The sequence below is a fragment of the Balaenoptera borealis genome, assembly GCF_965194805.1.
Source record: "Balaenoptera borealis genome assembly, chromosome: 3".
NCBI classification, from domain to species: Eukaryota; Metazoa; Chordata; class Mammalia; order Artiodactyla; family Balaenopteridae; genus Balaenoptera; species Balaenoptera borealis.
In genome coordinates, this window is record NC_138866.1 from 84,116,288 (window position 1) to 84,141,214 (window position 24,927).

The 24,927-nt window shown below is 41.8% G+C and overlaps 2 protein-coding genes and 1 long non-coding RNA gene across 11 annotated transcripts in view; 1 reads left to right on the forward strand and 2 right to left on the reverse strand.

Moving 5' to 3' along the window:
* Positions 1-2,782, reverse strand: part of INO80 (INO80 complex ATPase subunit) — a 130,933-nt gene extending 128,151 nt beyond the window's left edge. The window contains exon 1 of one of the 4 annotated variants that reach the window (XM_082387218.1): positions 2,271-2,782. The gene's annotated coding sequence lies outside the window, so the exon portion shown is untranslated. The remainder of the gene's footprint in view (positions 1-2,270) is intronic. The other 3 variants (XM_082387216.1, XM_082387217.1, XM_082387215.1) reach the window with 3 other exon arrangements.
* The window catches only part of LOC309626528, a 50,551-nt gene continuing 27,235 nt past the window's right edge, over positions 1,612-24,927 (forward strand). For 2 of the 5 annotated variants that reach the window (XR_014243245.1, XR_014243247.1), the window contains exons 1-5: positions 2,787-2,896; positions 4,204-4,267; positions 5,178-5,308; positions 17,433-17,489; positions 23,108-23,342. This is a non-coding gene — a long non-coding RNA (uncharacterized lncRNA). Of the gene's footprint in view, positions 2,060-2,777; positions 2,897-4,203; positions 4,268-5,177; positions 5,309-17,374; positions 17,490-23,107; positions 23,343-23,957; positions 24,579-24,927 lie in introns of those variants that run through there. The other 3 variants (XR_014243244.1, XR_014243248.1, XR_014243246.1) reach the window with 3 other exon arrangements.
* Positions 17,486-24,927, reverse strand: part of EXD1 (exonuclease 3'-5' domain containing 1) — a 78,634-nt gene continuing 71,192 nt past the window's right edge. For both annotated transcript variants that reach the window (XM_082387246.1, XM_082387245.1), the window contains one exon: positions 17,486-19,647. In XM_082387246.1, coding sequence (XP_082243372.1) covers positions 19,399-19,647 — 249 coding nt within the window. In that variant the 3' untranslated portion in view covers positions 17,486-19,398. The remainder of the gene's footprint in view (positions 19,648-24,927) is intronic.

Sequence of the window (24,927 nt, forward strand, 5' to 3'; positions counted from 1 at the left end):
TGGAAATCTCTCTTATGTACTTATTAAGCCCAGGCATTAAACTTCTTTGTGACCAACTTTTCAACCCTACGCAAACCTACTGTATTATGATTAGCAAGTGAATCCAGTGCTTGTACAAATGAAGTTCTGACTTAATGTACAGCTATGGTCCAAATGTTTGTGTCCCCCCACCTCCCCAACTCATGTATTGAAATCCTAACCTCCAAGGTGATGGTATTAGGTAGAACAGAGGCCCTCATGAATAGGATCAGTGCCCATATAAGGTGTTTAGTAAGTATTAACGACTAAGCTCTTATCTTCTGCAGGCTACAGCCTATCATATCAAAATTCTTATGCTTAAGATGCAACTTTAAAACTTGTCAACAACTTCACTTATTTTCCTACACAAAGGTTCCTATTAACCTTACCCCATTCTGTCCACTCTAAAATTCACTGCATCCCAGCATTTGTATTTTGTGTGAACTTTTATGTTGACATGTTAAATCTCCAAGCCAGTTTTAACATTGTGGGCAGAAAAGACGTCTATTAGTACTTCCCTAGTCCTATGTCTACACAAGTTAACAGCAGTCAAAGGCTGTTATGATACCTTCCCTTGGTAGTACTATGACAAACTTTCACTAAGTGAAACTGTAACACCATAGTTTATGGTCTGTTGCTGAGATTTAATCACATTTCCACCTTGATGTACTCAAAACGTTTTTATTAGTCATAAACTTTCTAATCATATTTGTGCTCTTTACAGTTATTTCCTATTAAAAAACACAGACCTTTAAAAACTGATTCTGATTCTTCTGAAACAAAATGTAGAGGAAAAAAACATAGTAAACTAAAATAATGGAATGTAATCCTTAAAAGTACAAATTCATTTTAGAATCTGGTAAGTATGCAACTTTTACCATATATAGTAATCTCAACTTAATGTTTTATAGCAAGAGCTTGAGAATTTCAAGCATAAAACACAACCAGAGTTGGAATACTATTTGGCAATAAAAAGGAACGAAGTGCTGATACATGCCACAACATGGATGAGCCTTGAACACATGGTTAAGTGAAAGAAGACAGCCACAAAGGGACACATATTCTATGATTCTGTTTATACGAAAGATCCAGAATAGGCAAATCTACAAAGACAGAAAAGAGACTAGTGGTTGCTAGGGGCTGGGGGAAGGGAAGTGGGGAGTAACCACTAAGGGGGCTTTCTTTTTGGAGTGATGAGTTAGATAGCAGTGACAGCTGTACAACTCTATCAGTATACTAAAAATCATGGAACTGTACACTTTAAAAGGCTGAGCTTTTTGGTATGTGAATTATATACCTCAATAAAGGTGTTACTTTAAAGACAAATAACAAAAAGCCACCACTTGTAAACCACAGTGAAGATTTCCTTGGAAAAGGAAATCATGAAAGTCATCGACTGGAAAAGTAAGCTGGTTACCTGTGATGTTAGCAAAGTCAACCTCCTAATTCTTCTCCCATTCTACCAACAAGTACACGAACATAAAACTAGACAGTGTCTGAATCAAAGAATTCGGCACAGTTGGCTGTTAAACTAAAATAGTGAGTGCCTTCTTAGAATCTCCCACTCCTAAACTGTAGGGGGCTTCCACTTACGGAAGTAGTTGTTTTCAACAGCAAGCTCAAGAAGGAACGTCAAACTGGATGACATTTGCCTAGACGCCCTACAAAAGCCAAAAAGACTAGAAGGGGTGACACCTACACACTCCTATGTCTGTGCACGTGTTAGGCTGCCCCCACCCAACACCAACAAACAGCATGCACCATTCACCCAGATCCCAACTTGCTCACCATAAACTGACACACTATCAAGCCCTTTAGCTCATTTGTTTAAAAGGACAGATACAGCAACCCTCACCAGGTTCCCACTCGAGCCCAACCAGCCCCCGCCCTGCCCCTCCCCACCCCAAACCCACACACGTGTTAGCCCGACACCGCCCCACCGGGTCCCACGTGCACCTGGTCTAACACACTCCCCACGTGTGGGCGCCCCACGGGCTTCCTCAGCTGTCTGAGGTCACCGCGTGACCCTGGGTCTCCAGAGGTAGGAGAGGGGAAGGACGAGGCCCAGGTCCCTGAGGTCCCAAGCCTTCGGGGAGTGTCCACACCCATCCTCCCTACTAACCCCAACAAATCCAAGGGCCGGGGGCGACGGCCCCTTTAAGACGCGGCCCAGTCGTCTCCCACAGAGAGGGGCGCAACGGGGCCTACACAACCCCCCCTTCCGTTCGCCCGCCCACGTCTAGTCGCCTCACCTCGGGCCGCCGGGCCCCGCCGCCGCGGCGGCGGCGGAGGGGGGGCGGGGTGCGGGCGGGGTCCGGAGGGGGGGGTCGCCCCGCCGACGATGGAGCCGCGGTTCGCTCTCTGAGGCCGTGGGACGGTGACTGCGTTGGGCGTGGACGCTCCTAGCTCGCTCCCTCGGCGGCTCCTGGGACCCCAAGATGGCGGCGGCGCTGAGGCGGCTGCGGGCGCTGGGCCGGCGGCGGCGGCGGCCACTTTCACTCACTGAGAGGAGCGGAGCAGGGACACGGGGAGCCATGGCGGGGGGGAGGAGAGGCGCCATAGCCAGGCCAGAACAATCGAGCCGCTATTCAGCGGGCTTACCCCTGCCCCGCCCACGCTCACTGCTCGTCGCCAGCCCGTGGCCGTCCGCAGTGCCGCTGTGGTCGGCCTCGTGCAGCTCGCACCCCGCCGCTACAGCCTGACGCCCCGCGCGGACCGGGGTTCGGGGGGAGATCCTGATCCATGCCATCTGAGTGCAGATTGGTCGGGGCTGGGACTGCCGAAGATTGCCGAAAGGCGGCGGGGAGGAGGAGGAGGATGTCATCGCTAGAGTGAGCAAGCAGATCTCGCGGGAGCAAGTGTCGCGAGATCTCTCCAGGTCTGCAACCGCCAAAGAAAGGTTACTTTTCCCGGAAGTAACGTCAGTCGAAACGGCCCGGGATGCTGGGAATGTTCGTTCCCGCAGGCAGGAGATGGGGGCTGGTGCTTGTGATTAGTTTGTTAGGGGCTACCAAACACTGCTGAGTTCACTTGAGGGAAAGTATAGGCTCGGGTGTGATATTTTATCCTGTTTTTGGCCCCTTTGGGTGGGGTTGTATATTGTGGGGAAGCGCCTGCTCTGTAGAACCACTCTTAACAGTAGTTTGGGGCTCCACTTTAGGCTCAGCGACCAAGACTGCGATGCTGTGGCATATTTGGGCAAGGCGCCAAGGTGAAGGCTTTAGGATTCAAGCACTTGGAAACACACAGACCTGCCATCAGAAATGCCTCCCTATTCTAACACTCACCCAATGAGCCTCTAAAAAGGGACTAATTTGACTTGTCTGTGCCAACTCCATAGTTTGCGCCCCCTACTGCCCACATTTACTAAAGTTAATGCAATTCAGTTACCAGCATCTGTGATGAGAAGTACCTAGTGTAGAGCCTAACCGCAGATAAGGATTAGAAGAACTTGTTGAAAGTTATCTATTCTCTTTCCGTTCCCTCATGTCTCATGTTTTAATTCATTTCAGCCTGGCCCTTAGCATGTAAGCAGAACAGCATTTGCTTAAGGTCACTAAGTAGCCTTCTTGTGCCAAATTCGCTGGACTTTGAAAAGTTAATTTTGCTAAAAGGCAAAAGTACAATATACCCTTTGTGAAAGAAAGAAGGGGACATAAAACACACAAATACCTGCTCATTTTTCAGGGGGGGGATAAACCAGAAGTTAAGGTGAATGATGTCCTATATGAGAAGGGTGGCAAGAAGGGGAGGATGGGAACAAGGTAGCAGGATTGACAAAGGAGCGGCAGATATTTTTATATAGGACTGTCTCTTAGAACCATATGTTTCACATACCCAAAAACATAAACACCTAAAACCAACTAGGATAATATTTGAGTAACAACCAGCTGATTGGAGCATAAATCAAAAGGAAAAGAGTAAAGGGGGAAAAGTCAGTAAGCTGCGGAGGGACCAAGTTGTAGAGTCCTTTAAATTTCAGACGTGTAGGTTGTCTGTTGTATTTGTTTTCTATTGCTGTGCTAACAAATTACCACAAATATAGTGGCTTAACACAAACTTACTATCTTACAATTCTGTAAGTCAGAAGTCTGACTCGGGTCTCAAACTGGGCTAAAATCAAGGTGTTGGCAGGGCTGCCTTACTTTCTGGGGGCTCTAGAGAAGAATTTGTTTCCTTTTCCAGCTTCCAGAGGCTACTTGCATTCCTGGGCTCCTGGCTCCCTTCTTCCATCTCAAAGCCAGCAATGGTAGGTTGGGTCCTTCTCATGTCATATCTGACCAACTCTTACCCTTTTAAGGATCCTTGTAACTACAACAGGCCCACCCAGATAATCTAGGATAAACTCCCTATTTTAAAATCAACTGATCAGCAGCTTTTAGCTCACCTGCAACCTTAATTCCCCTTTGTCTGTAACCTAATATATTCACAGGTTTTGTGGGCATCCTTGGGGGAAGGCCATTATTCTGCCTGCCCCCCCAGTTCTGTTCTAGAACTTTTGATGTACAACTCTCATCTTTCATCTATGACTTTCACATTAAAGTCCAGTTTTTTCTAATCTCTAATACAGTCTTGCATTCTCTTTTTCTTTTTTTTTTTTTGGCCTTGCTGTGTGGCTTGTGGGATCCTAATTCCCTGACCAGGGATCAAACCCGGGCCGAGTGGAAGCTTGGAGTCCTAACCACTGGAGTGCCAGGGAATTCCCTGATCTTGCATTGATTGAAAGTCTTTGTACATTCTTTGCCTCAGAGATTTAGGACCTCACATAAAATTTCATCCACAATTTCTTTGTAATTTGGATTTAAATTGAGATTTAATGTTTTCCAGAAATATCTTGATTTTATTTTACAGTTCATTGTAACATTTTCTGTTTTCTATCCAAATAAAGGAATCTCTTTGGCTTTCTTTAAAAACTGTTCATAATATTAAGAAAAATCATTCAATATGCAATATTCAATTTTATTAGTAATGTTTAAAATACATTAAAAAATAAAACAGATCATTTAATGATAATTTTGAGGAAACTGTGCAATTTAGGATATGTATTTTATTTCCAATAATAAAGCAATAAACAAAAACAAAACCCACTATGTGTCAGGGTAGAGGAAAGACCCAAAACTGAATATAAACACTAAGGAATGAATTTAACTGTTTTACAGATGAGTAACACAGCGACTCTACAGGGGGTGGGGAGGAAAAGAACTCACCTAAGTACTGAGGGAAACAGTATCTTGACTGGATACCTAAGAATAAACCAACTGAACTGTACATAAATTCTGTGATCCACATCGTAAGTATTTCTCTCCAGTATGCATGTTAGAATTAAGCAAATATATTGTAGATCATGAGCTGTGTTTCTCACTGTTGTAGAAAAAAGTTATTAAGTAAGGAAGAGGGGAAAGCTAAAATGAAGCCTGTGGTGTTGGATTGGAATCTGAGGTATCTGTATAAACTCATGGTTTTTAATATATGTAAAATAGGTACAGAAATATAGATCGGTGTGTATGTGTGAATTAATAAACATATATGTCCTAGTTCTCTCTGCTGAGAGTATTTAGAAGCAATGAGGATACCTAGCAGATCTTGATTTCTAAACACCATTCTCCAATAAAAAGAACAAGGAGAACCTTGGAGAAATAACTGATTCCTAGGCTGAGGCAGGGAAACTACCAGATGAGCCTGGAATATATTGTGATGCCAGGAAATAATGCTTAAAAAAGGATGTCACAAGAACACAGCAGCCAACCTGAAAGAGCTCCTAATGGCCAAAGCAACAAAATAAATAATGACAATATTGCATTATGACCCATGGACCCATAGGTATTTATTTTTAATGTTCATGCATCCATACTGATACAAATAATTGGTTATTTAAATGGATGGGAGAGAAGGGACAACTCTTTCTTAGAGTAGAATTCCAATTAATAAATGGAGAAGGAAAGAGGGATAACAAAAATCACCACTAGGCAAACACTGCAGTAATAACTTGCAGACAAGATCCACAGATGGATGCTAAATTAGTAGGTGAAAATTGGAGGGGAAACAGGATTTACATAGATTCAAAGTGTTTCACCCAAGATACATTTTAGCACAAAGGGAAAGATAGTAACTTAATAATGGTGAGGGACTTCCCTGGTGGCACAGTGGTTAAGAATCCTCCTGCCAGCGAAGGGGAAACGGGTTTGATCCCTGGTCTGGGAAGATCCCACATGCCACAGAGCAGCTAAGCCCATGGGCCACAACTACCGAGCCTGCACTCTAGAGCCCACGAGCCACAACTACTGAGGCTGCGTGCCCCAACTACTGAAGCCCACACACCTAGAGCCTGTGCTTCTCAACAAGAGAAGCCACCACAATGAGAAGCCCACGCACTGCAACAAAGAGTATACCCCGCTCACTGCAACTAGAGAAAGCCCGTGCACAGCAACAAAGACCCAAAGCAGCAAAAAAATTAATTTTTTTAAAAAATGATGATACTCAGCAAACCACTTTAACCAAGTGATCAAGATGAACATCATCAGTAACAAGACATATTTACATCATGAACCCCTTGATATTTTGCATTGAGAAGGACACAGTATCATTTCTGTGGTATTCTTGCTGAAAATGTATAATCTCATTCCAATCATGAAAAAAGAATTAGATGGGCTTCCCTGGTGGTGCAGTGGTTGAGAATCTGCCTGCCAATGCAGGGGACACGGGTTCAAGCCCTGGTCTGGGAAGATCCCACATGCCAAGGAGCAACTGGGCCCGTGAGCCACAACTACTGAGCCTGCGCATCTGGAGCTTGTGCTCCGCAACAAGAGAGGCCACGGTAGTGAGAGGCCCGCGCACCGCGATGAAGAGTGGCCCCCACTTGCCGCAACTAGAGAAAGCCCTCGCACAGAAACGAAGACCCAACACAGCCAAAAATAAATAAATAAATAAATAAATAATAAAAATAAAGGAATTCCTTTAAAAAAAAAAAAAAAAAAGAATTAGACAATCTGAAATTGGGGGACTTTCCAAAAGAGAATTGATCAATACTCTTCAAAACTGTCAAGATAATGAAGGACAAGGAAAGACCTGAAGACAACTGCAGACTGCTAGAGACTGGGAAGAAATAACAAGTAAATCTAATGTGGAGTCCTGGAAAGGATCCTGTAAAGAAAAAGGGACATTGGTGGGAAAACGGGTGACATTTGTATAATGTCTCTAATTTAGTTCGTAATATTGTACTAATGGTAATTCCCTTGTTTCGATAACTATACTAAGGTTATGTAAGATGTTAACGTTGGGGAAGCTGGGTGAAAATAAACACAGGAAATCTTTTTTGCACCTTCTCTGTAAGCCTAACATTAGTTCAAAATAAAAAGTTAAATTTTTTTTAAATTCCACTTTTCAACTGTATTCATCTCTATTCTTGAAATACCGTCTTCCCTTAACTTTGGAATCAGAGTGTTCTCCTGGTTTTCTTCTTCACTTTGGACAGTTTTTTATAACCACAGCAACTAGTCCACTGGTTCATGGATTCTGGTCTTGACAAAATTAGGGATATGCAGGAACTTACATGAGAGTACAAAACTATTTTAAGACACACTCTTCTCAAATTCCTTAGCTAACTTGAAATCACAGGAGACATAGGGGGACTTCACTTGAGAGGAGCCAGAAGTATCAACGTAACCTTTTCTCAGATGTAGCGGAGATGGCCACTATATGAGCAGTAATAACCGTGAAACTGCCCCCACCAATCATCAGCTCCATCCGGAAAAGGGATAGTTCCCACCATCCTGACTGCTATCTGGAATTCCAGGGAAAATAGGGAGGTGAAGAGCAAGTGTATTCTGCCTGGTATCTGCAGGATACACACTTTAAACATTAAAGCAAGGGCCAGAAACTGGTGGTCTTTGGCCATAACCGGCCTCCAGGTGTGTGTTTTGTTTGAGGTTTTTTTTTTTTTAATTAATTAATTTATTTATTTATTTTTGGCTGTGTTGGGTCTTCGTTTCTGTGCGAGGGCTTTCTCTAGTTGCGGCAAGCGGGGGCCACTCTTCATCGCGGTGCGTGGGCCTCTCACTATCGCGGCCGCTCTTGTTGGGAGCACAGGTTCCAGACGCGCAGGCTCAGTAGTTGTGGCTCACGGGCCTAGTTGCTCCACGGCATGTAGGATCTTCCCAGACCAGGGCTTGAACCCATGTCCCCTGCATTGGCAGGCAGATTCTCAACCACTGCGCCACCAGGGAAGCCCTGTTTGAGTTTTTTTTTGAAAACTAAGAATATCTAACAACACTGGTCCAATAGCTGAATGGAAGTGAACTGTAGCTTCTCCATTTAAGCATGGTATATGCTTTCCTGTTCACCAGAGTCCCTATTACTACTGGTGACACTACTTAAACCCAATCCACTGACACTGTTTCTACAACTGCCCAACTTCTGCAGGTATTTGAGCTTGCAGTTCCTACAATAAAAGATTTTTATTTGTTTGAATTTGTCACTCTTGCTGAGATGGTTTTTGTTCTAATTAGCATGGGTGAGTAAATGCTGTTTTGAAAGCACATAAACATAATAATAGCTAACATTTTGTCAGCACCTATAGGCAGTGCTCTAGGAGCAATACACATTTAGCCTTCATGAAAGCCCTTTATTTCCATTTTGTGAAAAGGGAACTGAGGCTTAACTTGATCAGGTAATAATTAAGTAACTTGTTCAAGCTCACACAGATAGTAAGTGATAAAGCAGGGACTCAAACCCAGGTCTTCAGAGGCCAAGTTCTATATTCTTACACTATACCAAACATCTGCTCTTATCACTTTAATTTGCTTTACTGACTTGGTTGTCTATCTGTAATCTTTGATGCTATCACTCGTTTATTTTAAAATTATGAAATATATACCAGCACAAAGAAAAATATAGAGAAAAATATAACAAACATTTGTGTACCCACCACCAGATTTGTCAAATCTTAATATATTGTCATATTTGTTTTTATTAATGAAACGTTACAAATATAGCTGATGCCATATGTAGCCCTTTTTATTCCCTTTCTCCTCTTTCATCACTCCCAGAGATAACCACTATCCTGAATTTGTTATTAACAATACCCATCCATGTTATATATATATATATATATATATATATATATATATATATATATATATATATATATATATCTTCATAAAAATTATACTATATGTATCTTCACTTGCTCTTTTCACTCAACATTATGTTTTTGAGGTTTATCCATGTTAATATGTATAGCTTTAATTTATTTTATATTTTTATTATTTTTAAATTTGGGGGGACTTCAGATTCACAAAACAGATTGATCATAACCTTTGTTTCATGACACATCAGAAGTCTGTCACTGGCTTCTTTCTATTTACTTTTTTTTTTTAATTTTTAAAAAATTTTTATTATTTTGGCTGCATTAGGTCTTCGTTGCTGTGCACGGGCTTTCTCTAGTTGCAGTGAGCGGGGGCTTCTCTTCGTTGCAGTGGACGGGCTTCTCACTGCGGTGGTTTCTCTTGTTGCAAAGCACAGGCTCTAGGCACACGGGCTCAGTAGTTGTGGTGCACGGGCTTAGTTGGTCCGCGGCATGTGGGATCTTCCCGGACCAGGGCTCGAACGTGTGTCCCCTGCATTGGCAGGTGGATTCGTAACCACTGCGCCACCAGGGAAGTCTGGGTATCCTGTTATATGTAGTCTTTTGGGACTTACCTTTTCCACTTAATGTTGATAAAACTGTTAGGTGTTACTGGAGCTGGTAGTTTTTAAAACAGCTTTATTGGTATTTCATTCACATACCCAAAACTTCACCCACTGAAATGTGTATAATTCAATGTTTTTTAGTATCTTCACAGAGTTGTGCAACCATCATCATAATCTAATTTTAGAACATGTTCCTTTCCCCGAAAAGACATGCCCATCCCCAAGCCCCACCTCCACCCATGTAACCACTAATTTTTCTGTCTCTATAGATTATTTAATTAATTTCTACTGTTGTATAATATTACCTTGTTTATACCATAGTTTATTTACCCACTCTCCCACTGATGGGCATTTGGGTTGTTTTCCAGGTTTTCACTGTTATGAATAGCATTGGTCTGAACAGCCTTGTATCTGTCCTGTCTTGCGCATGCATGTCCAAGACGTTTTCTTTGGCATATACATAATAGTAGACTTACAGGATCATGAATATGCAAGTGCTCAAGTAAAGAAAATAATTAAAACTATTTGGAAACTATATTCCCAAGTAGTTGTGCAATTACACACTCTCACCAGCAATAAGAAAGAGAGATTGTGGATTACTATCTCTCCGAAATTTTATAAGGTTAAACAGCTCAAACGTTTATTGGCCATTTGTGTTGCTCTTCTGTGAAATCCCTGTTCATGTCTTTTGCCTCTGTTTCTATTGGGTGTGTGTGTGTGTGCGCGCTTTCCTTATTGATTTGAAAGAGTTCTTAATTTATTCTTGATACAAATCCTTTGCTATTTCTGCCTATTGTGAATATCTTTCTCCAGTTTGCTACTTACCTTTTTGCTTTCTTCAATGTCCCTTAAAGAAAAGTTCTCACTTCTAATAGCCAAATTTATCAATATTCTCTTCTAAATCAAATGTTTTTAATGTTTTGCTCAAGATATCTTTCCCTGTTCCACAGTCTAAAAAAAATCCACCAGTATATTCTACTAAGAGGTTTTTGGTTTTTTAACACTTAGATCTTTAATCCAACTGGAATTTTTTAATATGTTGAAAAGTAAATATCCAATTCATCTTTTTCCATAGAGAGATCCATTTTTTCCAAATCCATTTATTGAAATGTTGGTCCCTCCTTTCCCACTGCTCTGACATGCTGTCTCTGTTTTTTACTAAGGTTCTACATTATGATGGTCTGTTTCTGGACTTATTCTATTCCATTGGTCAACTTGTCTGTCCTGTGCCAATGTCACATTGTCTTAATTAGTACAATTTCAAAATAAGTTCTGATACTTGGTAGGCAAGTCACTCTCCCTTCATCTTCAGAAATGTTCAGCTATTTTTTGGTCCTTTATTCTTCCATTTAAATTTAATATCATTTTATCAATTTTAATGAAAAATGTGGTTGGCAGTTTTATTGTATCTCATTGAATCCATAGATCAATTCAGAGATCGTTGACATTTCATGATATTAAATCTTCCTATCTGTGAACATGGTAGCTCTACATTTATTAGTTTTGTTTAGATCCTCTTTACTACCTCTTAATAACATTTTATAGTTTTTCCTGTAGGAGCCTCAGACCACTTTCGTTAGATTTATTCTTAATTACTTGACATTCTCAAATATTATTTAACCTTATATAGTAATAAACAAACTGTAAGAGTTGTCTTCTCTTTTATATTGCACATCTTTCTTGTGCACCTACAGGAGTCTTTCTAGGGTATATACCTATTGCTGAAATTGTTGAGTCATAAGGTATATGCATCTTCAACCAAAAGTGCTCTGTGAATAATAACAGTCAAAAAAACTCCACACAAATATAAGTTGGTAGTGAACACTTAAGAAATATTTGATGAAGGAACTATCCCAATTGAAATAGTGAAATGAATTTTACCACATGGTAACCATGGTACAGCCAAAGTTATACTGGAAGAGAGGCATATTCAGAGTGGAGGATGGAACGTCCTGACAGTTTTAGAATGAGTGTCATCAGGAAACTCCTTCCTCTGAAAAGGAAAACAAAGCAGCTGTGGGAGAATCTTTGAGAAATATAAAGAATTAATTAGAGAAGCTCATTACTAAAGATATTTATTTTCTTTCTAGAAAAGCAATCTGGCCAAGTTGAGGGAAATAGCAAATAACTACTAACCCTAAATAGTATCTTCCACATTAAGTTTCTCAGCATTTAACATCTACAGATAAGACAGGCAGAGCTAAACTGACTGCAAGGAGAGATTTAAAAAAAACTTCACGTATATCTGGTATTAATGTTATATATTTGCGTTTATATTCACCATCTCATATGATACTATAAAGGTGATAGTATGAATATCTCCGCTTTATAGATGACAAAAAAGAACTTCAAGGAGATTAAGCCTAAAATCACAAAACAAGTCCATTAGTAAATCCAGGACTTGACTCAAGATATGTGAAAGAAATTCAGAGCATTCTGGTGAAAAGCTCTGAGGCACAATGCAAAGATTTTTAACTCCTTAGAGCATGCCAGAATTTTAAGACAGTAGGTAAAACAAAGTACCAAAAAAATTCAATATATTTAGTGGTAATGACAACAGGCCCCTTTTAAGTTGGTGCTAGAGTCAGAAGCCTGGCAAGATGGAGGATGTAAAAAGGTTAAATAAATTTAGCCATGAGTGTATAAAACATGACTGACAGAAAGTTTTACAAATAGTTTTACATATTTAGCTTCTTTTCTCCTTTGTGGTTATTTCATAATTGGAAAGATGTAACAGGGAGAGTTAGATTGTTATGAAGATGTGTTCAAATATCTATAGAAGGATAATTTTTAATATTGCCTTAGAGGTAGGTGCAGCGGATAGTTCTGATGCCGATAATACCTTCCATGTAGTTTGAGCTTTCATATATCTTATCTGAAGTGGTAGCCTCAGTTTCTACCTTGAAGTCGGAAGAATATGAAAACCATCATGTGGGTAAGTGGAACACAAGAAATAAAGGACAATAACAGTGTGAAATGGTGGGGCCACTCTGGAAACAGTCTGGCAGTCCTTCAAAATGTTAAGTACATTGCTACCATGTGATCCAGCACTCCACTCCTAGGTATAGACACAAGAGAAATGAAAACATATGTCCACCCAAAAATTTGTACACAAATGTTCATAGCAACATTATTCATAATAGCCAAAAGTATACCTAAATGTCCATCAACCAATGAATGGGTGAACAAATGTGGGATATCCATACAGTGGAATATTATTCATCAATAAAAAGGAATGAAGTACTGGCACATGCTGCAACATGAATGAACCTTGAAAGCATTACGCTAACTGAAAGAAGTCAGTCACAAAAAACCACATATTACATGATTCTATGCATGTGAAATGTCCAGAATAGGCAAAGCTATAGAGTTAGAGAGTAGATCAGTGATAGCTTAGGGCAGGGAAGGGTGTGGGAAGAGGCGGTAATAGCTAAAGGGTACGGAGTTTCTTTTCTGAGGTGATGAAAATATTCTAAAATTGATTGTGGGGATTTCCCTGGTGGTCCAGTGGTTAAGACTATGCGCTTCCACTGCAAGGGGCACGGGTTCAATCCTTAGTTGGGGAACTAAGTTCCTGCATGCGGCGCTGAGAGGCCATAAATAAATAAATAAATAAATAAAATTGATTGTGGTGATAGTTGCATGTAACTGTGAATATACTAAAACTGCTGAATTGTACACTTTAAATTGATGAATTGTGTGGTATGTGAATGTATCTCAATAAAGCTGTAAAATAGAAAAGAAAAGGAACAGCATGAAGAACTTAGAGACCAGATCTCCCCAGCAGCATCCTCCAGGGTCCCCTTCTTTTTCCTACACAATGCTTAAAACAAAACAAAATGAAAAAAAAACAAAAACAAAAACTAGAGGTGTTCTTAAATTTATCTGTTAGTGGATGTGTCCACATTTTAGCTGTTCAGAATAATCCCCGCATGGTTATCACTGAACTCAAATAGAAAGTGATAATAGGACAGCCCAGAGACCAGTCTGGTTCTAGCCCAAATCTAAAGGTCCTGTGAGGCTGAGAGAGTACTCCTCAGTTGGTCCCTAGCAACCTTGAGTACCTGTACATGTCCCAGGCCTATCCTTATCTGAATTCATACCCCATAAATCTGGACCATATCTGGACAGATGTCAGGGACAGGATGAATAACTACTCATCATCTCTTCTCTTTGCCAGTGCAGGCAATGTATGCCTGGGGAATGTTGTGTGTCAGATCTAACAAAGGGGAGAAACCAGTTTGACTTCATGCCAGTGCTAGAAGTGACATGACAAGGCTGGAACTGAACCATGCATGCACAATGGACTCTGAAGGAGAAGACAGGTTCCCCTCAAGTTTTAAAGCAAGAGACAAACTCAATCAAGGGTTCTAGTTTGTTTCTACCACCAGCCTATTTTCTTTCCCCATGTCAGGAGCATACTGGGCAGGGTCTAGAAGAGCTTCCATGTGATTGTCTCCCTTTGATATGTGCTCAAGCCAAGTCCCAGGGAAAGCAAACCCCTTGCTCCAAGAGGACCAAATCCAGCTAGCTCTTAACAGGTCCACTCATTCTATGAAAAGTATAATAAACAACAAGGTCCTACTGTATAGCACAGAGAACTGAATCACTTTGCTGTACAGCAGTAATTAACTATACTTCAATGCTGTACAGCATTGTAAATCAAGTATAGTTCAATTAAAAAAAAAAAAAGTGAAAAGCATGAAACATTCAGGCAGTTTTCCAGCATCCTCTCCACCACAGTCAACTCTTAGAAGTCCTCTCTGGTTTTCAGGCTCTTCCTTCACCAGAGAGATGGCAGTGCTAGGCCTCGCCACTCAAGGAGACACTTCATTCCATTTCAGTCAACAACACACTTTCCACAGTACCCTTTGCCCTACCAAACTCCATTTCTGGGATTGTAAAACCATATTGGAGCAGAGTTCCCAGAGGACGGGGACATTAACCAGAAGGAAGCGTCTGTGTGTTCCATCTTCTTCCTTAGGAATTGTGGTTCTGTGGTTCTCTGTTTTCTTTCCTCTGGACTCAACTTGTAAATTTGAGGGAAAGTTAGTGAAAAGAAAGAGTCAGTCAATGAGAACCAGGTCTGGAGTGAGAGGCACAGGGAGACACTGAATTCATGCTGGTAATGGGCTATCCAGCATACTGAAAGTTCAGTGCAACCTTGGTTTAGACCTTTACTCTTATTTTTCAAGACTTCTGACACAGACAGAACAAAGCTATACCATTAAAACATAGTTAAAGTATACATTAATGCATTCAGGGAGAAACCCAGAAGCTGACTGGAAACTACTGGGTATCTATAGTTATGCTGGGGTACTTTTCCTACGTATGTACAGGATCTTCTGGTCCCCAACTGGCTGAACTGGAACAATGGATTCTTTTTTTTTTTTTAATATTTATTTATTTAGGCTGCGCTAGGTATTAGTTGCTGCATGCGGGATCTTTTAGTTGTGGCCTGCGAACTCTTAGCTGCAGCATGCATGTGGGATCTATTTCCCTGACCAGGGATCAAACCTGGGCCCCCTGCATTGGGAGTGCAGAGTCTTAGCCACTGGACCACCAGGGAAGTCACTGGAACAATGGATTCTGATAGACATCCACTACCAGCACATGGGCTTGTAGAGGGGGAAGGAGATTTTCAAAAAGATGGGGTGTTCCTCTGGGTAGCCAAAGCAGCAAAACTGTGTCAAATGGAAAAATAAAATCATAAAGGTACTAGAAGAAACACAGATTATTTTTTAACCTTGGAGTGAAAGATCTCTTTTGAGCCTACCATAGAATCCAGAAGTCATAAAGGGAAAGACTGATTGTAAATCAACTATATTTCAATTTAAAAGATAAATAATAATAACATAAAACAAATAAAATTATTCCAGAATTAAAAGTTCACCAAAAATAAATAGATAAGTATGAATTTTTTAAAAATAAAGGAAAAGGCTGATAAATATAACAGAAACAGTTAATGTAACAACCTAAAAATCACCATAAGTCACATAAAAAAGCCAATTTCTTTAATATACAGAGAGCACTTATACACCAAAATTTAAAAATTAACAGCCCAATAGGAAAAGAGGCAAAAAAGAGAAAATCAATTTGGTTGTTCAACAGGTATTTACTGAATGCTTAGTGTATTCAAGGCATGGTTCTAGGCACTGGAGATGTGGCTTTGAGAAAAACAACATAGAAAAATAAATATCAAAGGTTAGTAAACATATTAAAAGATTCTCAACTTCACTTAGAATAAATACAATTTTTTAAAAAATTGAAATAGTGTTTTTCACTTACCAAATAGGCAAAGAGTAAGCTTAGTACAGGCAGTGTCCAAGGGACATACGCACCACTATACACTAATGAAGAAGTCTAAACTGGCAGCATCCTTTTAGAGAACTCTTACCTCTCACTTTAACACATCTGATTTGTTTGAGCCTTTTTTTTTTAACAAGGATCTACTTAACCTTTTAATTTAAAAGGATTATATTAAAAATGAAATCATAAAATATACCTATCCTTTTGTAAGGGCCTTTGAAGCTTTCTGTTTTCTATGTGTGTTGAAGTTAGAAGACATTTTATTTATAGAGGCACACTCTTCTGGGCTTAAGTAATCTACACTAACTCTAGCTCTGTATTTTTATTATTCACTTTTTCATTCAGCAGACATCTACTAAGCTAACTGCTTTATGCCAAGCAATGTGTTAATCACTGGCTATTTAGTCTGATGAGGGAGACATCAGATTAATCACAGCATAACAAGTGCAACAAAAGTATGTACAAAGTACTTAGGAAGCAGACAGGAGGCATCAATAACTGTCAACAGACTTTAGAGAAAACTTTCCAGAGAGATATTTAAGCCAGTTCATGAGAGGAGTCTTTCTTCGCATGGGTTTGCCACCCAATAAACAAATGGGAAATGAAAAGAATACATTAACGTCAAATGTCAAAGTCAGAAGAAAGGTAGATTCAGAAAGGGCCACCATACTTGAATTACAATGTGGTGAACTCAAGAAGGGAACCACTGAGCGTTGGAGGAGGCTGCTGAGATGGAAGACATCTGAGTCCTGAAACTGAAGGCTGAACGTAAACATGATATCATCATAAGTATCTCCCTTATGAAATTTAAGGGACCACAGGCTCCTCACAGAAAACATGATTACAGGAACATTTCGGGTGGACACTGTTGTTCTGATTATTGCTGCTGATAATGGTGGATACTAAGTATTTCAAGGAATGGGCAAAGTGGTGAGCTTGGAATATTGGTCTGTATTTTTCTTTTCTTGAACTGTCCTTTTCAGATTTTTATATCAGGTTAATGTTGCCCTCACAAAATGATTTAGAAGTGTCTTCTTTGTCCTATGAAAGAGTCTGTGTGATTATTTTCTTAAGGCCTTATTTGTTAGAGATATATACTGAAATATTTACAGAGGAAATTATATGATGTCTAGAATTTGTTTTAAAATACTTCAGAAAAAAAAAGAATAGCTGAAACAAGAATGATAGAATGTTGATAATTCTGCAAGTGTGGTTATGGGTACCTGGGGGTTTATTATACTATTTTCTGCACTTTTAAGTATGTTAGAAATTTTCCCTAAGAACAGGTTTTTTAATATTTTTAATTTTTTTAACTTTTAATTTTATTTTGGAGTATAGCCAATTAACAATGTTGTGATAGTTCCAGGTACACAGCAAAGGGACTCAGCCATACATTATATGTATCCATTCTCCCCCAGACTCCCCTCCCGTCCAGGCTGCCACGTAAGATTGAACAGAGTTTCCTATGCTATACGGTAGGTCCTTGTTGGTTATGCATTTTATTTATTTATTTATTTTATTTATTGTATTTTTTAATTTCAAACATAATTTATTGTGTTTTTATTTTTATTTTTTAATTTATTTTAACATCTTTATTGAAGTATAATTGCTTTACAATGGTGTGTTAGTTTCTGCTTTATAACAAAGTGCATCAGTTATACATATACATATGTTCCCATATCTCTTCCCTCTTGCATCTCCCTCCCTCCCACCCTCCCTATCCCACCCCTCTAGGTGGTCCCAAAGCACCGAGCTGATCTCCCTGTGCTATGTGGCTGCTTCCCACTAGCTATCTATTTTTCGTTTGGTAGTGTATATATGTCCATGCCACTCTCTCACTTCGTCCCAGCTTACCCTTCCCCCTCCCCGTATCCTCAAGTCCATTCTCTAGTAGGTCTGCATCTTTATTCCCATCTTGCCCCTAGGTTCTTCTGACCTTTTTTTTTTTTCTTTTTTTTTTAGATTCCATATATATGTGTTAGCATACGGTATTTGTTTTTCTCTTTCTGACTTACTTCACTATGTACGACAGTCTCTAGGTCCATCCACCTCACTACAAATAACCCAGTTTCGTTCCTTTTTATGGCTGAGTAATATTCCATTGTATATGTGTGCCACATCTTCTTTATCCATTCATCTGTTGATGGACACTTAGGTTGCTTCCATGTCCTGGCTATTGTAAATAGAGCTGCAATGAACATTTTGGTACATGACTCTTTTTGAATTATGGTTTTCTCAGGGTATGTGCCCAGTAGTGGGATTGCTGGGTCATATGGTAGTTCTATTTTTAGTTTTTTAAGGAACCTCCATACTGTTCTCCATAGTGGCTTTATCAATTTACATTCCCACCAACAGTGCAAGAGGGTTCCCTTTTCTCCACACCCTCTCCAGCATTTATTGTTTGTAGATTTTTTGATCATGGCCATTCTGACCAATGTGATATGATATCTCACTGTAGTTTTGATTTGCATTTCTCTAATGATTAATGATGTTGAGCATTCTTTCATGTGTTTGTTGGCAATCTGTATACCTTCTTTGGAGAAATGTCTATTTAGGTCTTCTGCCCATTTTTGGATTGGGTTGTTTGTTTTTTGATATTGATCTGCATGAGTTGCTTGTATGTTTTGGAGATTAATCCTTTGTCAGTTGCTTCATTTGCAAGTATTTTCTCCCATTCTGAGGTTGTCTTTTCGTCTTGTTTATGGTTTCCTTTGCTCCGCAAAAGCTTTTAAGTTTCATTAGGTCCCATTTGTAGAAAAGGTTTTTTTAAAACGGAAAAAAAATACTGTCTCGTATGTTTCAGCACACTCTACTTGTGTGTGACTGCTCTTGGAAACTCAGTCTTCACTCAACCCACAGTGATGGGACGAATCCACCCTTCCCCTGGAGGATAAGACATAGGGATTGTCAATGTGACTAGTCGGCTGTAGAGGCAACGCAAGGCTTCAAACAGTGTTGTTTCAGTGGAGAGTCCTTATGGGTGACTTTCTATGCCTTGATCCAGGGCATGTTAGAGTTTGACTAGGGCAACTTGTCCCCACTCCAACCAGAACTGCTACTGGATCTGGGTTTTAGCCAGTTTTCTTACTATGCATAGGTACTGGCTTCAACAATTTCCTATTTTATCTTCTGGCTGTGGGGTGGCTCAGTGGGATCACTTTTGTAATACCATAAGTCAGTTGTTTCATACCTGGTATTATTACCGACGCTTTCAAGTCGGGCCCCAAAAAGTGTCCTCCTGCCCGGTGTCATTTGGGACAATTGAAAGAGACCGAGTTTGATTCATAAGCAAAGGAAAGCTTTATTCTTTAATCAGAGAATGGAGAGGTGCAAGCTTCTGCTCTAGAGCACAGGCTCTCCCCGCAGGCCGTGGGCGGGGCTGCTTTATAGGGTTCTGGCCAGCAGGGAAGCTGCGGAGCTCTCTCCTGTTGGTCGCAGCTGTGCCTCCAGACTTGTAAGGCGCAGCGTCTCTGCACACAGTCCGCTGCCGCTACCACCATCTTGAATTGCAGTGTCATGCAGGCAAGGGCTTCTGCTCACAGCCCGCCCATCGAAGCCATCTGGCACCAGGAACTCTGGTCTGAAATGCCAGGTGCAATGCCTCTGCATGCGGCAGCGTATGAACAAGTGAAACTAAAGTAATGACAAATGGGAAAAAAAGTTAGACTTTATTACCCAGACTCTATTTTTATTTCCTGAGCATTGTTAATGGTCTTTGCCAGTGACAAATCCCTCCTCTGATTTTTGTCCTGCTCCTCATTCTTGAGGGGTGCTGAGGGGAGAAGGTCCGACTTCTGTAGCTTCTTTCTGCTGATCTGGGGAGTCGTCATAACCCTGGGTGGAGGAGCAGAACTTCTCCCCAGCTACCTTTACATATGTTTGTCACCAAGCCTTTGCCCTGACTGTGCATATCCCTGAGTGACCACCATTGTCTAACCTTGGGTTTGTTTGGTTTTGGCCGTGCCGCGCAGCTTTCGGGATCTCCGACCAGGGATTGAACCTGGGCCCCAGCGGTGAAAGCACTGAGTCCTAACCACTGGACTGCCAGGGAATTCCCTGTCTAACCTTTTGGAGACAAGGGACACCAGACAATTTAAGATACATGGCCTGGGGCTTCCTTGGTGGCGCAGTGGTTAAGAATCTGCCTGCCAATGCAGGGGACACGGGTTCGAGCCCTGGTCTGGGAAGATTCCCACATGCCACGGAGCAGCTAAGCCCGTGAGCCACAACTACTGAGCCTGCGCGTCTGGAGCCTGTGCTCTGCAACGGGAGAGGCCGCGACAGTGAGAGGCCCGCGCACCGCGATGAAGAGTGGCCCCCACTTGCCGCAACTGGGGAAAGCCCTCGCACAGAAAGGAAGACCCAACACAGCCAAAAATAAATAAATAAATAAATAAATTTATTTAAAAAAAAAAAAAAAGATACATGGCCCAATTAAAATACATAAATAAATAAATAAAAAATTTAAAGATACATGGCTCAAGTATTAGCAAGAGCAAATTTTTCCTAAAAATGCAGGTATCTAGGTCTTTTGCCTGTAGGCAAGTGTGCCCTGATGTTGAGGCACACTACTATGGCCTGCATATCCCTGGTAACACTTCTGTTGTTTTTCAGAAGAGAAGCTTCAGGTCAGAGAGAAGTTCACATGAGTAGCCAAAGGGGTCCATTGCCCCAGGTTGTCTCTCCAGAGTTTGGGGCTCGGGGTCCTCTTTACTTGATGGTGATGTAACCACCGTGTGATCCCTTGCAACTTCAGGAAAGAATGGGTGGTTAGCATTGTTGCAGGAGAGGAAAATGTCATGTCCTGGGACCCACAAGAGTCCTTAAGACAGACCACCAAGTGAGGGTCCTTGGCATCACACAGGAAAGAATTCACGAGTGAGCCAAAGAAAAGTGAAAGCGAGTTTACTTAGATACACACTCCATAGGCTGAATGCAGTCTGTCTCAGAAAGTAAGAGTGGCCCCAGGGCATGTGGTTGTTGGTTTTTATGGGCTGAGTAATTTCATATGCTAATGAGTGGGAGGAATATTCTTGCTATTTCAGGGAAGGGTGGGGATTTCCCAGAAATTGGGCCACTGCCCACTTTTTGGCCTTTTATAGTCTGCCTTGGACTGTCAAGGCATAAAAGGGGGTGTGATTTTTTTAGTATTACAATGAAGGTATAATGAGCTAAAGGTCAATGACTGGACTATTCTCGAAGTCACCTTGGTTCCAGCCGGGTTTTATTGCATCCTAATAGCTGCGCCCCTTCCTCATTTATCTAGCTGTTGTGTCCTGCCCCTTTCCCTCCTGTCTCAGAATCACCAAGTGGGGTCCATTCCACCTAGGAGTGAGCTGATCTTGCAGGCTTCCAGTTTTCCAGGTTTTTAGATACACCTAGTCTCCTGGTGGGCAGGAACAGTACCTGGTTACCATATTCCAAGAGAGCTTTCATGGTTTCTCCTACCTGGAGGGCATACTTGAGTTGTTCCATTTCAAGGGAGTTAAGGTGTCCTTTCTCTCAGGCTTGGGGAACGGGTCTACCACACAAGAGTTCAAATGCACTTCCATATAGTGATTGGATTGTTTAGAGAAATGCAACCCTGAGTAAGAGGTCCCAGTTTTTGAGCTAATACCCTAAGGGCCATTCCCCTTCTCTCCTGAATGTAAGGGTCAAAGGGTTTAGTTAAATCTAGGAGGGCCACGGCAGGGGCTTGAAGTAACTGCTTTTTCAATTCCTGAAAGTCCCCTTTACATTCTGAATTCCATTCAAAAGGATCATCCTTTCCTTTCAACTCTTCATACAGAGGCCTGGCTATTAGACCATATTTAGGGATCCAGATGCGGCAAAACCCAGCCATCCTCAGGAAACCCCTAAGCTGTCTTCCAGTTTTAGGATGGGTGAGGCTGCAAAGGGCTTCTTTTCTTTTCTAGGGTAGGCTTCTCTGACCTGTGAGAATGAAGCCTAGGTAGGACACCCTAGTTTGGGATATTTGAGCTAAATCTGGAACGGCAGTGTATGTCCGGGTTTTAGATGGACTATCACGGGACTGGCTTCTACAGCTAGTCCCACCCGTCCCTGTGCCTAGACCTCAGGATTTACTCCAAGGAGGTCGCTTGCTCTGTCTAGGGAGGTTTTTCCTCAGCCATTACCATTATCACCTTGTGCCCCTGTCTAGGGGAATGCCCATCTCGTTTGTCTCCCATTAGTTGGATAGTTAGCCCCCAACATATGTAGGCCATCTCTTCCTAGCAGGGGTATAGGGCATTCAGGGACATACAGGAAGGAATGAGTGAGAATGTGTTTATCCACTTTACATTCGAATGGTTCTATGAATGCTCATTCTTGGGCCTTCCCTGATACCGCCATAATTTTACAACTCTTGTGACTGAGTTTGCCTGATCTGGTGTTCAGAATCAAGTAAGTGGCACAGGTGTTGATGGGCTTTCTCCCTATGTCCCATGTCAGCAGGGGTTCCTTAGGGGTCAGTTGGAGTGCCAGCTTAGGTGTCCCCTGGCCCCATCATTCTTCACCTATTTGGATCATCTGCCTTCGAAGGTAATGGCTGGTACCTGCCATTTCCGTCGCCTTTCGGGGGGTCGAGGGTATTCTCCCTTCCAGTGTCCCTCTTGTTTACATATGGCACACTGATTGGGTCTGCTTTCCTTGCCTTGCTATCCCTCGGTGTGGGCCAGCAGTCACTCACAGGAGTTGAGAGTTTCTGAGGGCAGTTAGTCCAGACCAGTTGACATTGGAGGGCAACAGCCAGCAAGTGGACTTGCCTCCAGACCTTTTTATCCTCTGACTTTTCCTCCTCTGTATCTTGGTTATTAAACACCTGGTAGGCAACCCCGACCAGGCGAGAGGCAGGGCTGTCTGGTTCTATTTCCAGTTTCTGAAGCTTACGCCTCATGTCCAGGTCACTTTGGGAAACTGAATAGGACCTCAGGATTGCACTCCCTTCCAGTGACTCAGGGTCAGTGGTGGTATAGATTTGGAGGCATTGCCTGAGCACTCTAGGAATGCTGAAAGGTTTTCTGTTGGCTCCTGATGATTTCCTTTATCTTATTCCAATTGACAGGTTTTTTTTTTTTTTTTTTTCAATTGACAGGTTTTTTTCCTGCTGCCTGGTGCTAGTTTCTCTGAAGTAGGCAGGGGAGCCCTGTGAGCCCTTTATAAGACCAGGAACCCCAATATCTGGAAGACCTGTGAGCTGCTGGCCAGAACAAGAAACACCCACTACCCACCCCCAACTTGTGAGGTGAACCTTGGGTGATTATCGACTGAGGTTCCAACGAGCTCTCCTCCTGGCATCAGCACAGAATACCAGCTGCCCCAGCGGTCTGGTGAGTACCCCATGGGACTCCCTCGTGCTTTTAGCTCTCATGTGGTAGGAAGTCTGAAACACCTCCTTTTTGGCTGAAAGGAGGAAAGAGAAGACCCCTGACTCAGAGAGCTGTGCCACTCCCTAACAGACCAAGTTGGTTAGGAACTAACGTGCCTAAGCTGCTCTGGCCCAGAGGCAGTCCGGTCTTACCTCCTGTGGGATATTCTGACTGAGGAGGGACTGTCTTAAGCACAGGCTGTTACAAATTCAAGGCAGACCCCCAGCTATATCACAGTCTGCACCATTTGGATGCCTCCTATTTTGGTCTTTTGAGCAATCCATTAACAGTTTGGGGCTGGTTCCAAATCTCCCGAACAGAAATCTTATTTGGGTCGAATCTGGTGGTATTTGTGTGACTAAATTTCCAGCCAGGGTCCAACAACCTTCCAGGATTCCCTTTGAGGCAGGTCTCTGATGTAGAAGGAGGGCTCATCCAGGTATACGTCCCCTTTACGAAGGCCTCTGCACATGGCACACAATGAGCAAGTGAAACTAGACTAAGCACAAAGGAAAAAAAAGTTAGTTTTATTTTATTACCCAGATGCTACTTTTATTTCCTGGAAATTGTTAACAGGCTTTGCCGGTGACAGTATGTAAGCCAGAAGAGCAAGCTGGACCATTGGAGGTATACCTCAAAACACACACACAGCCCTTTGGAAAGGTCTGGATTATAGGTTCAAGGCATTTAAAGTTTTCTCTGTCTACTCGTAAGCTGACTACTAAGCTAACTAAGAGGAAATACCAAACGGACAGGTTGTTTCCATATCTTGGCTATTATGAATAATGCCACTGAACATGGGAATGCAGGTCTCTTCAAGATCCCATTTTCATTTCCCTTGGGAATAAACCCAGACGTGGGATTACTGATAATATAGTTCTATTTTTTGAAGCCCCTCCATAGTGGCAGTACCAATTTCTGATCCTACCAGCAGTGCACAAATATTCCCTTTCCTCCACACCCTTACCAGCACTTGTTAGCTCTTGTCTTTTTTATAATAATCATTCTAACATGTAAGATGATATCTCACTGTGGTTTTTTTTTTTAATTTTTTAATTTTATTATTTATTTTTATTTTTGGCTGCGTTGGGTCTTCGTTACTGTGCACGGGCTTTCTCTGGTTGCGGCGAGCGGGGGCTGCTCTTCGTTGCGGTGCGCGTGCTTCTCATTGCGGTGGCTTCTCTTGTTGCGAAGCACGGGCTCTAGGTGCGCAGGCTTCAGTAGTTGTGGCATGCGGGGTCAGCAGTTGTGGCATGTGAGCTCTAGAGCGCAGGCTCAGTAGTTGTGGCGCACAGGCTTAGTTGTTCTGCGGCATGTGGGATCTTCCCGGGCCAGGGCTCGAACCCGTGTTCCCTGCGTTGGCAGGTGGATTCTTAACTACTGCGCCACTGGGGAAGCCTCTCGCTGTGGTTTTGATTTGTATTTTCCTGCTAATTAGTGATGTTGAGCACCTTTTCATGAACCTATTGATAATTTGTATGTTTTCTTTGGAAAAATGTCTATTCAGCTCCTCTGCCCATTTTTAATATCAGATTGTTTGTTTGTT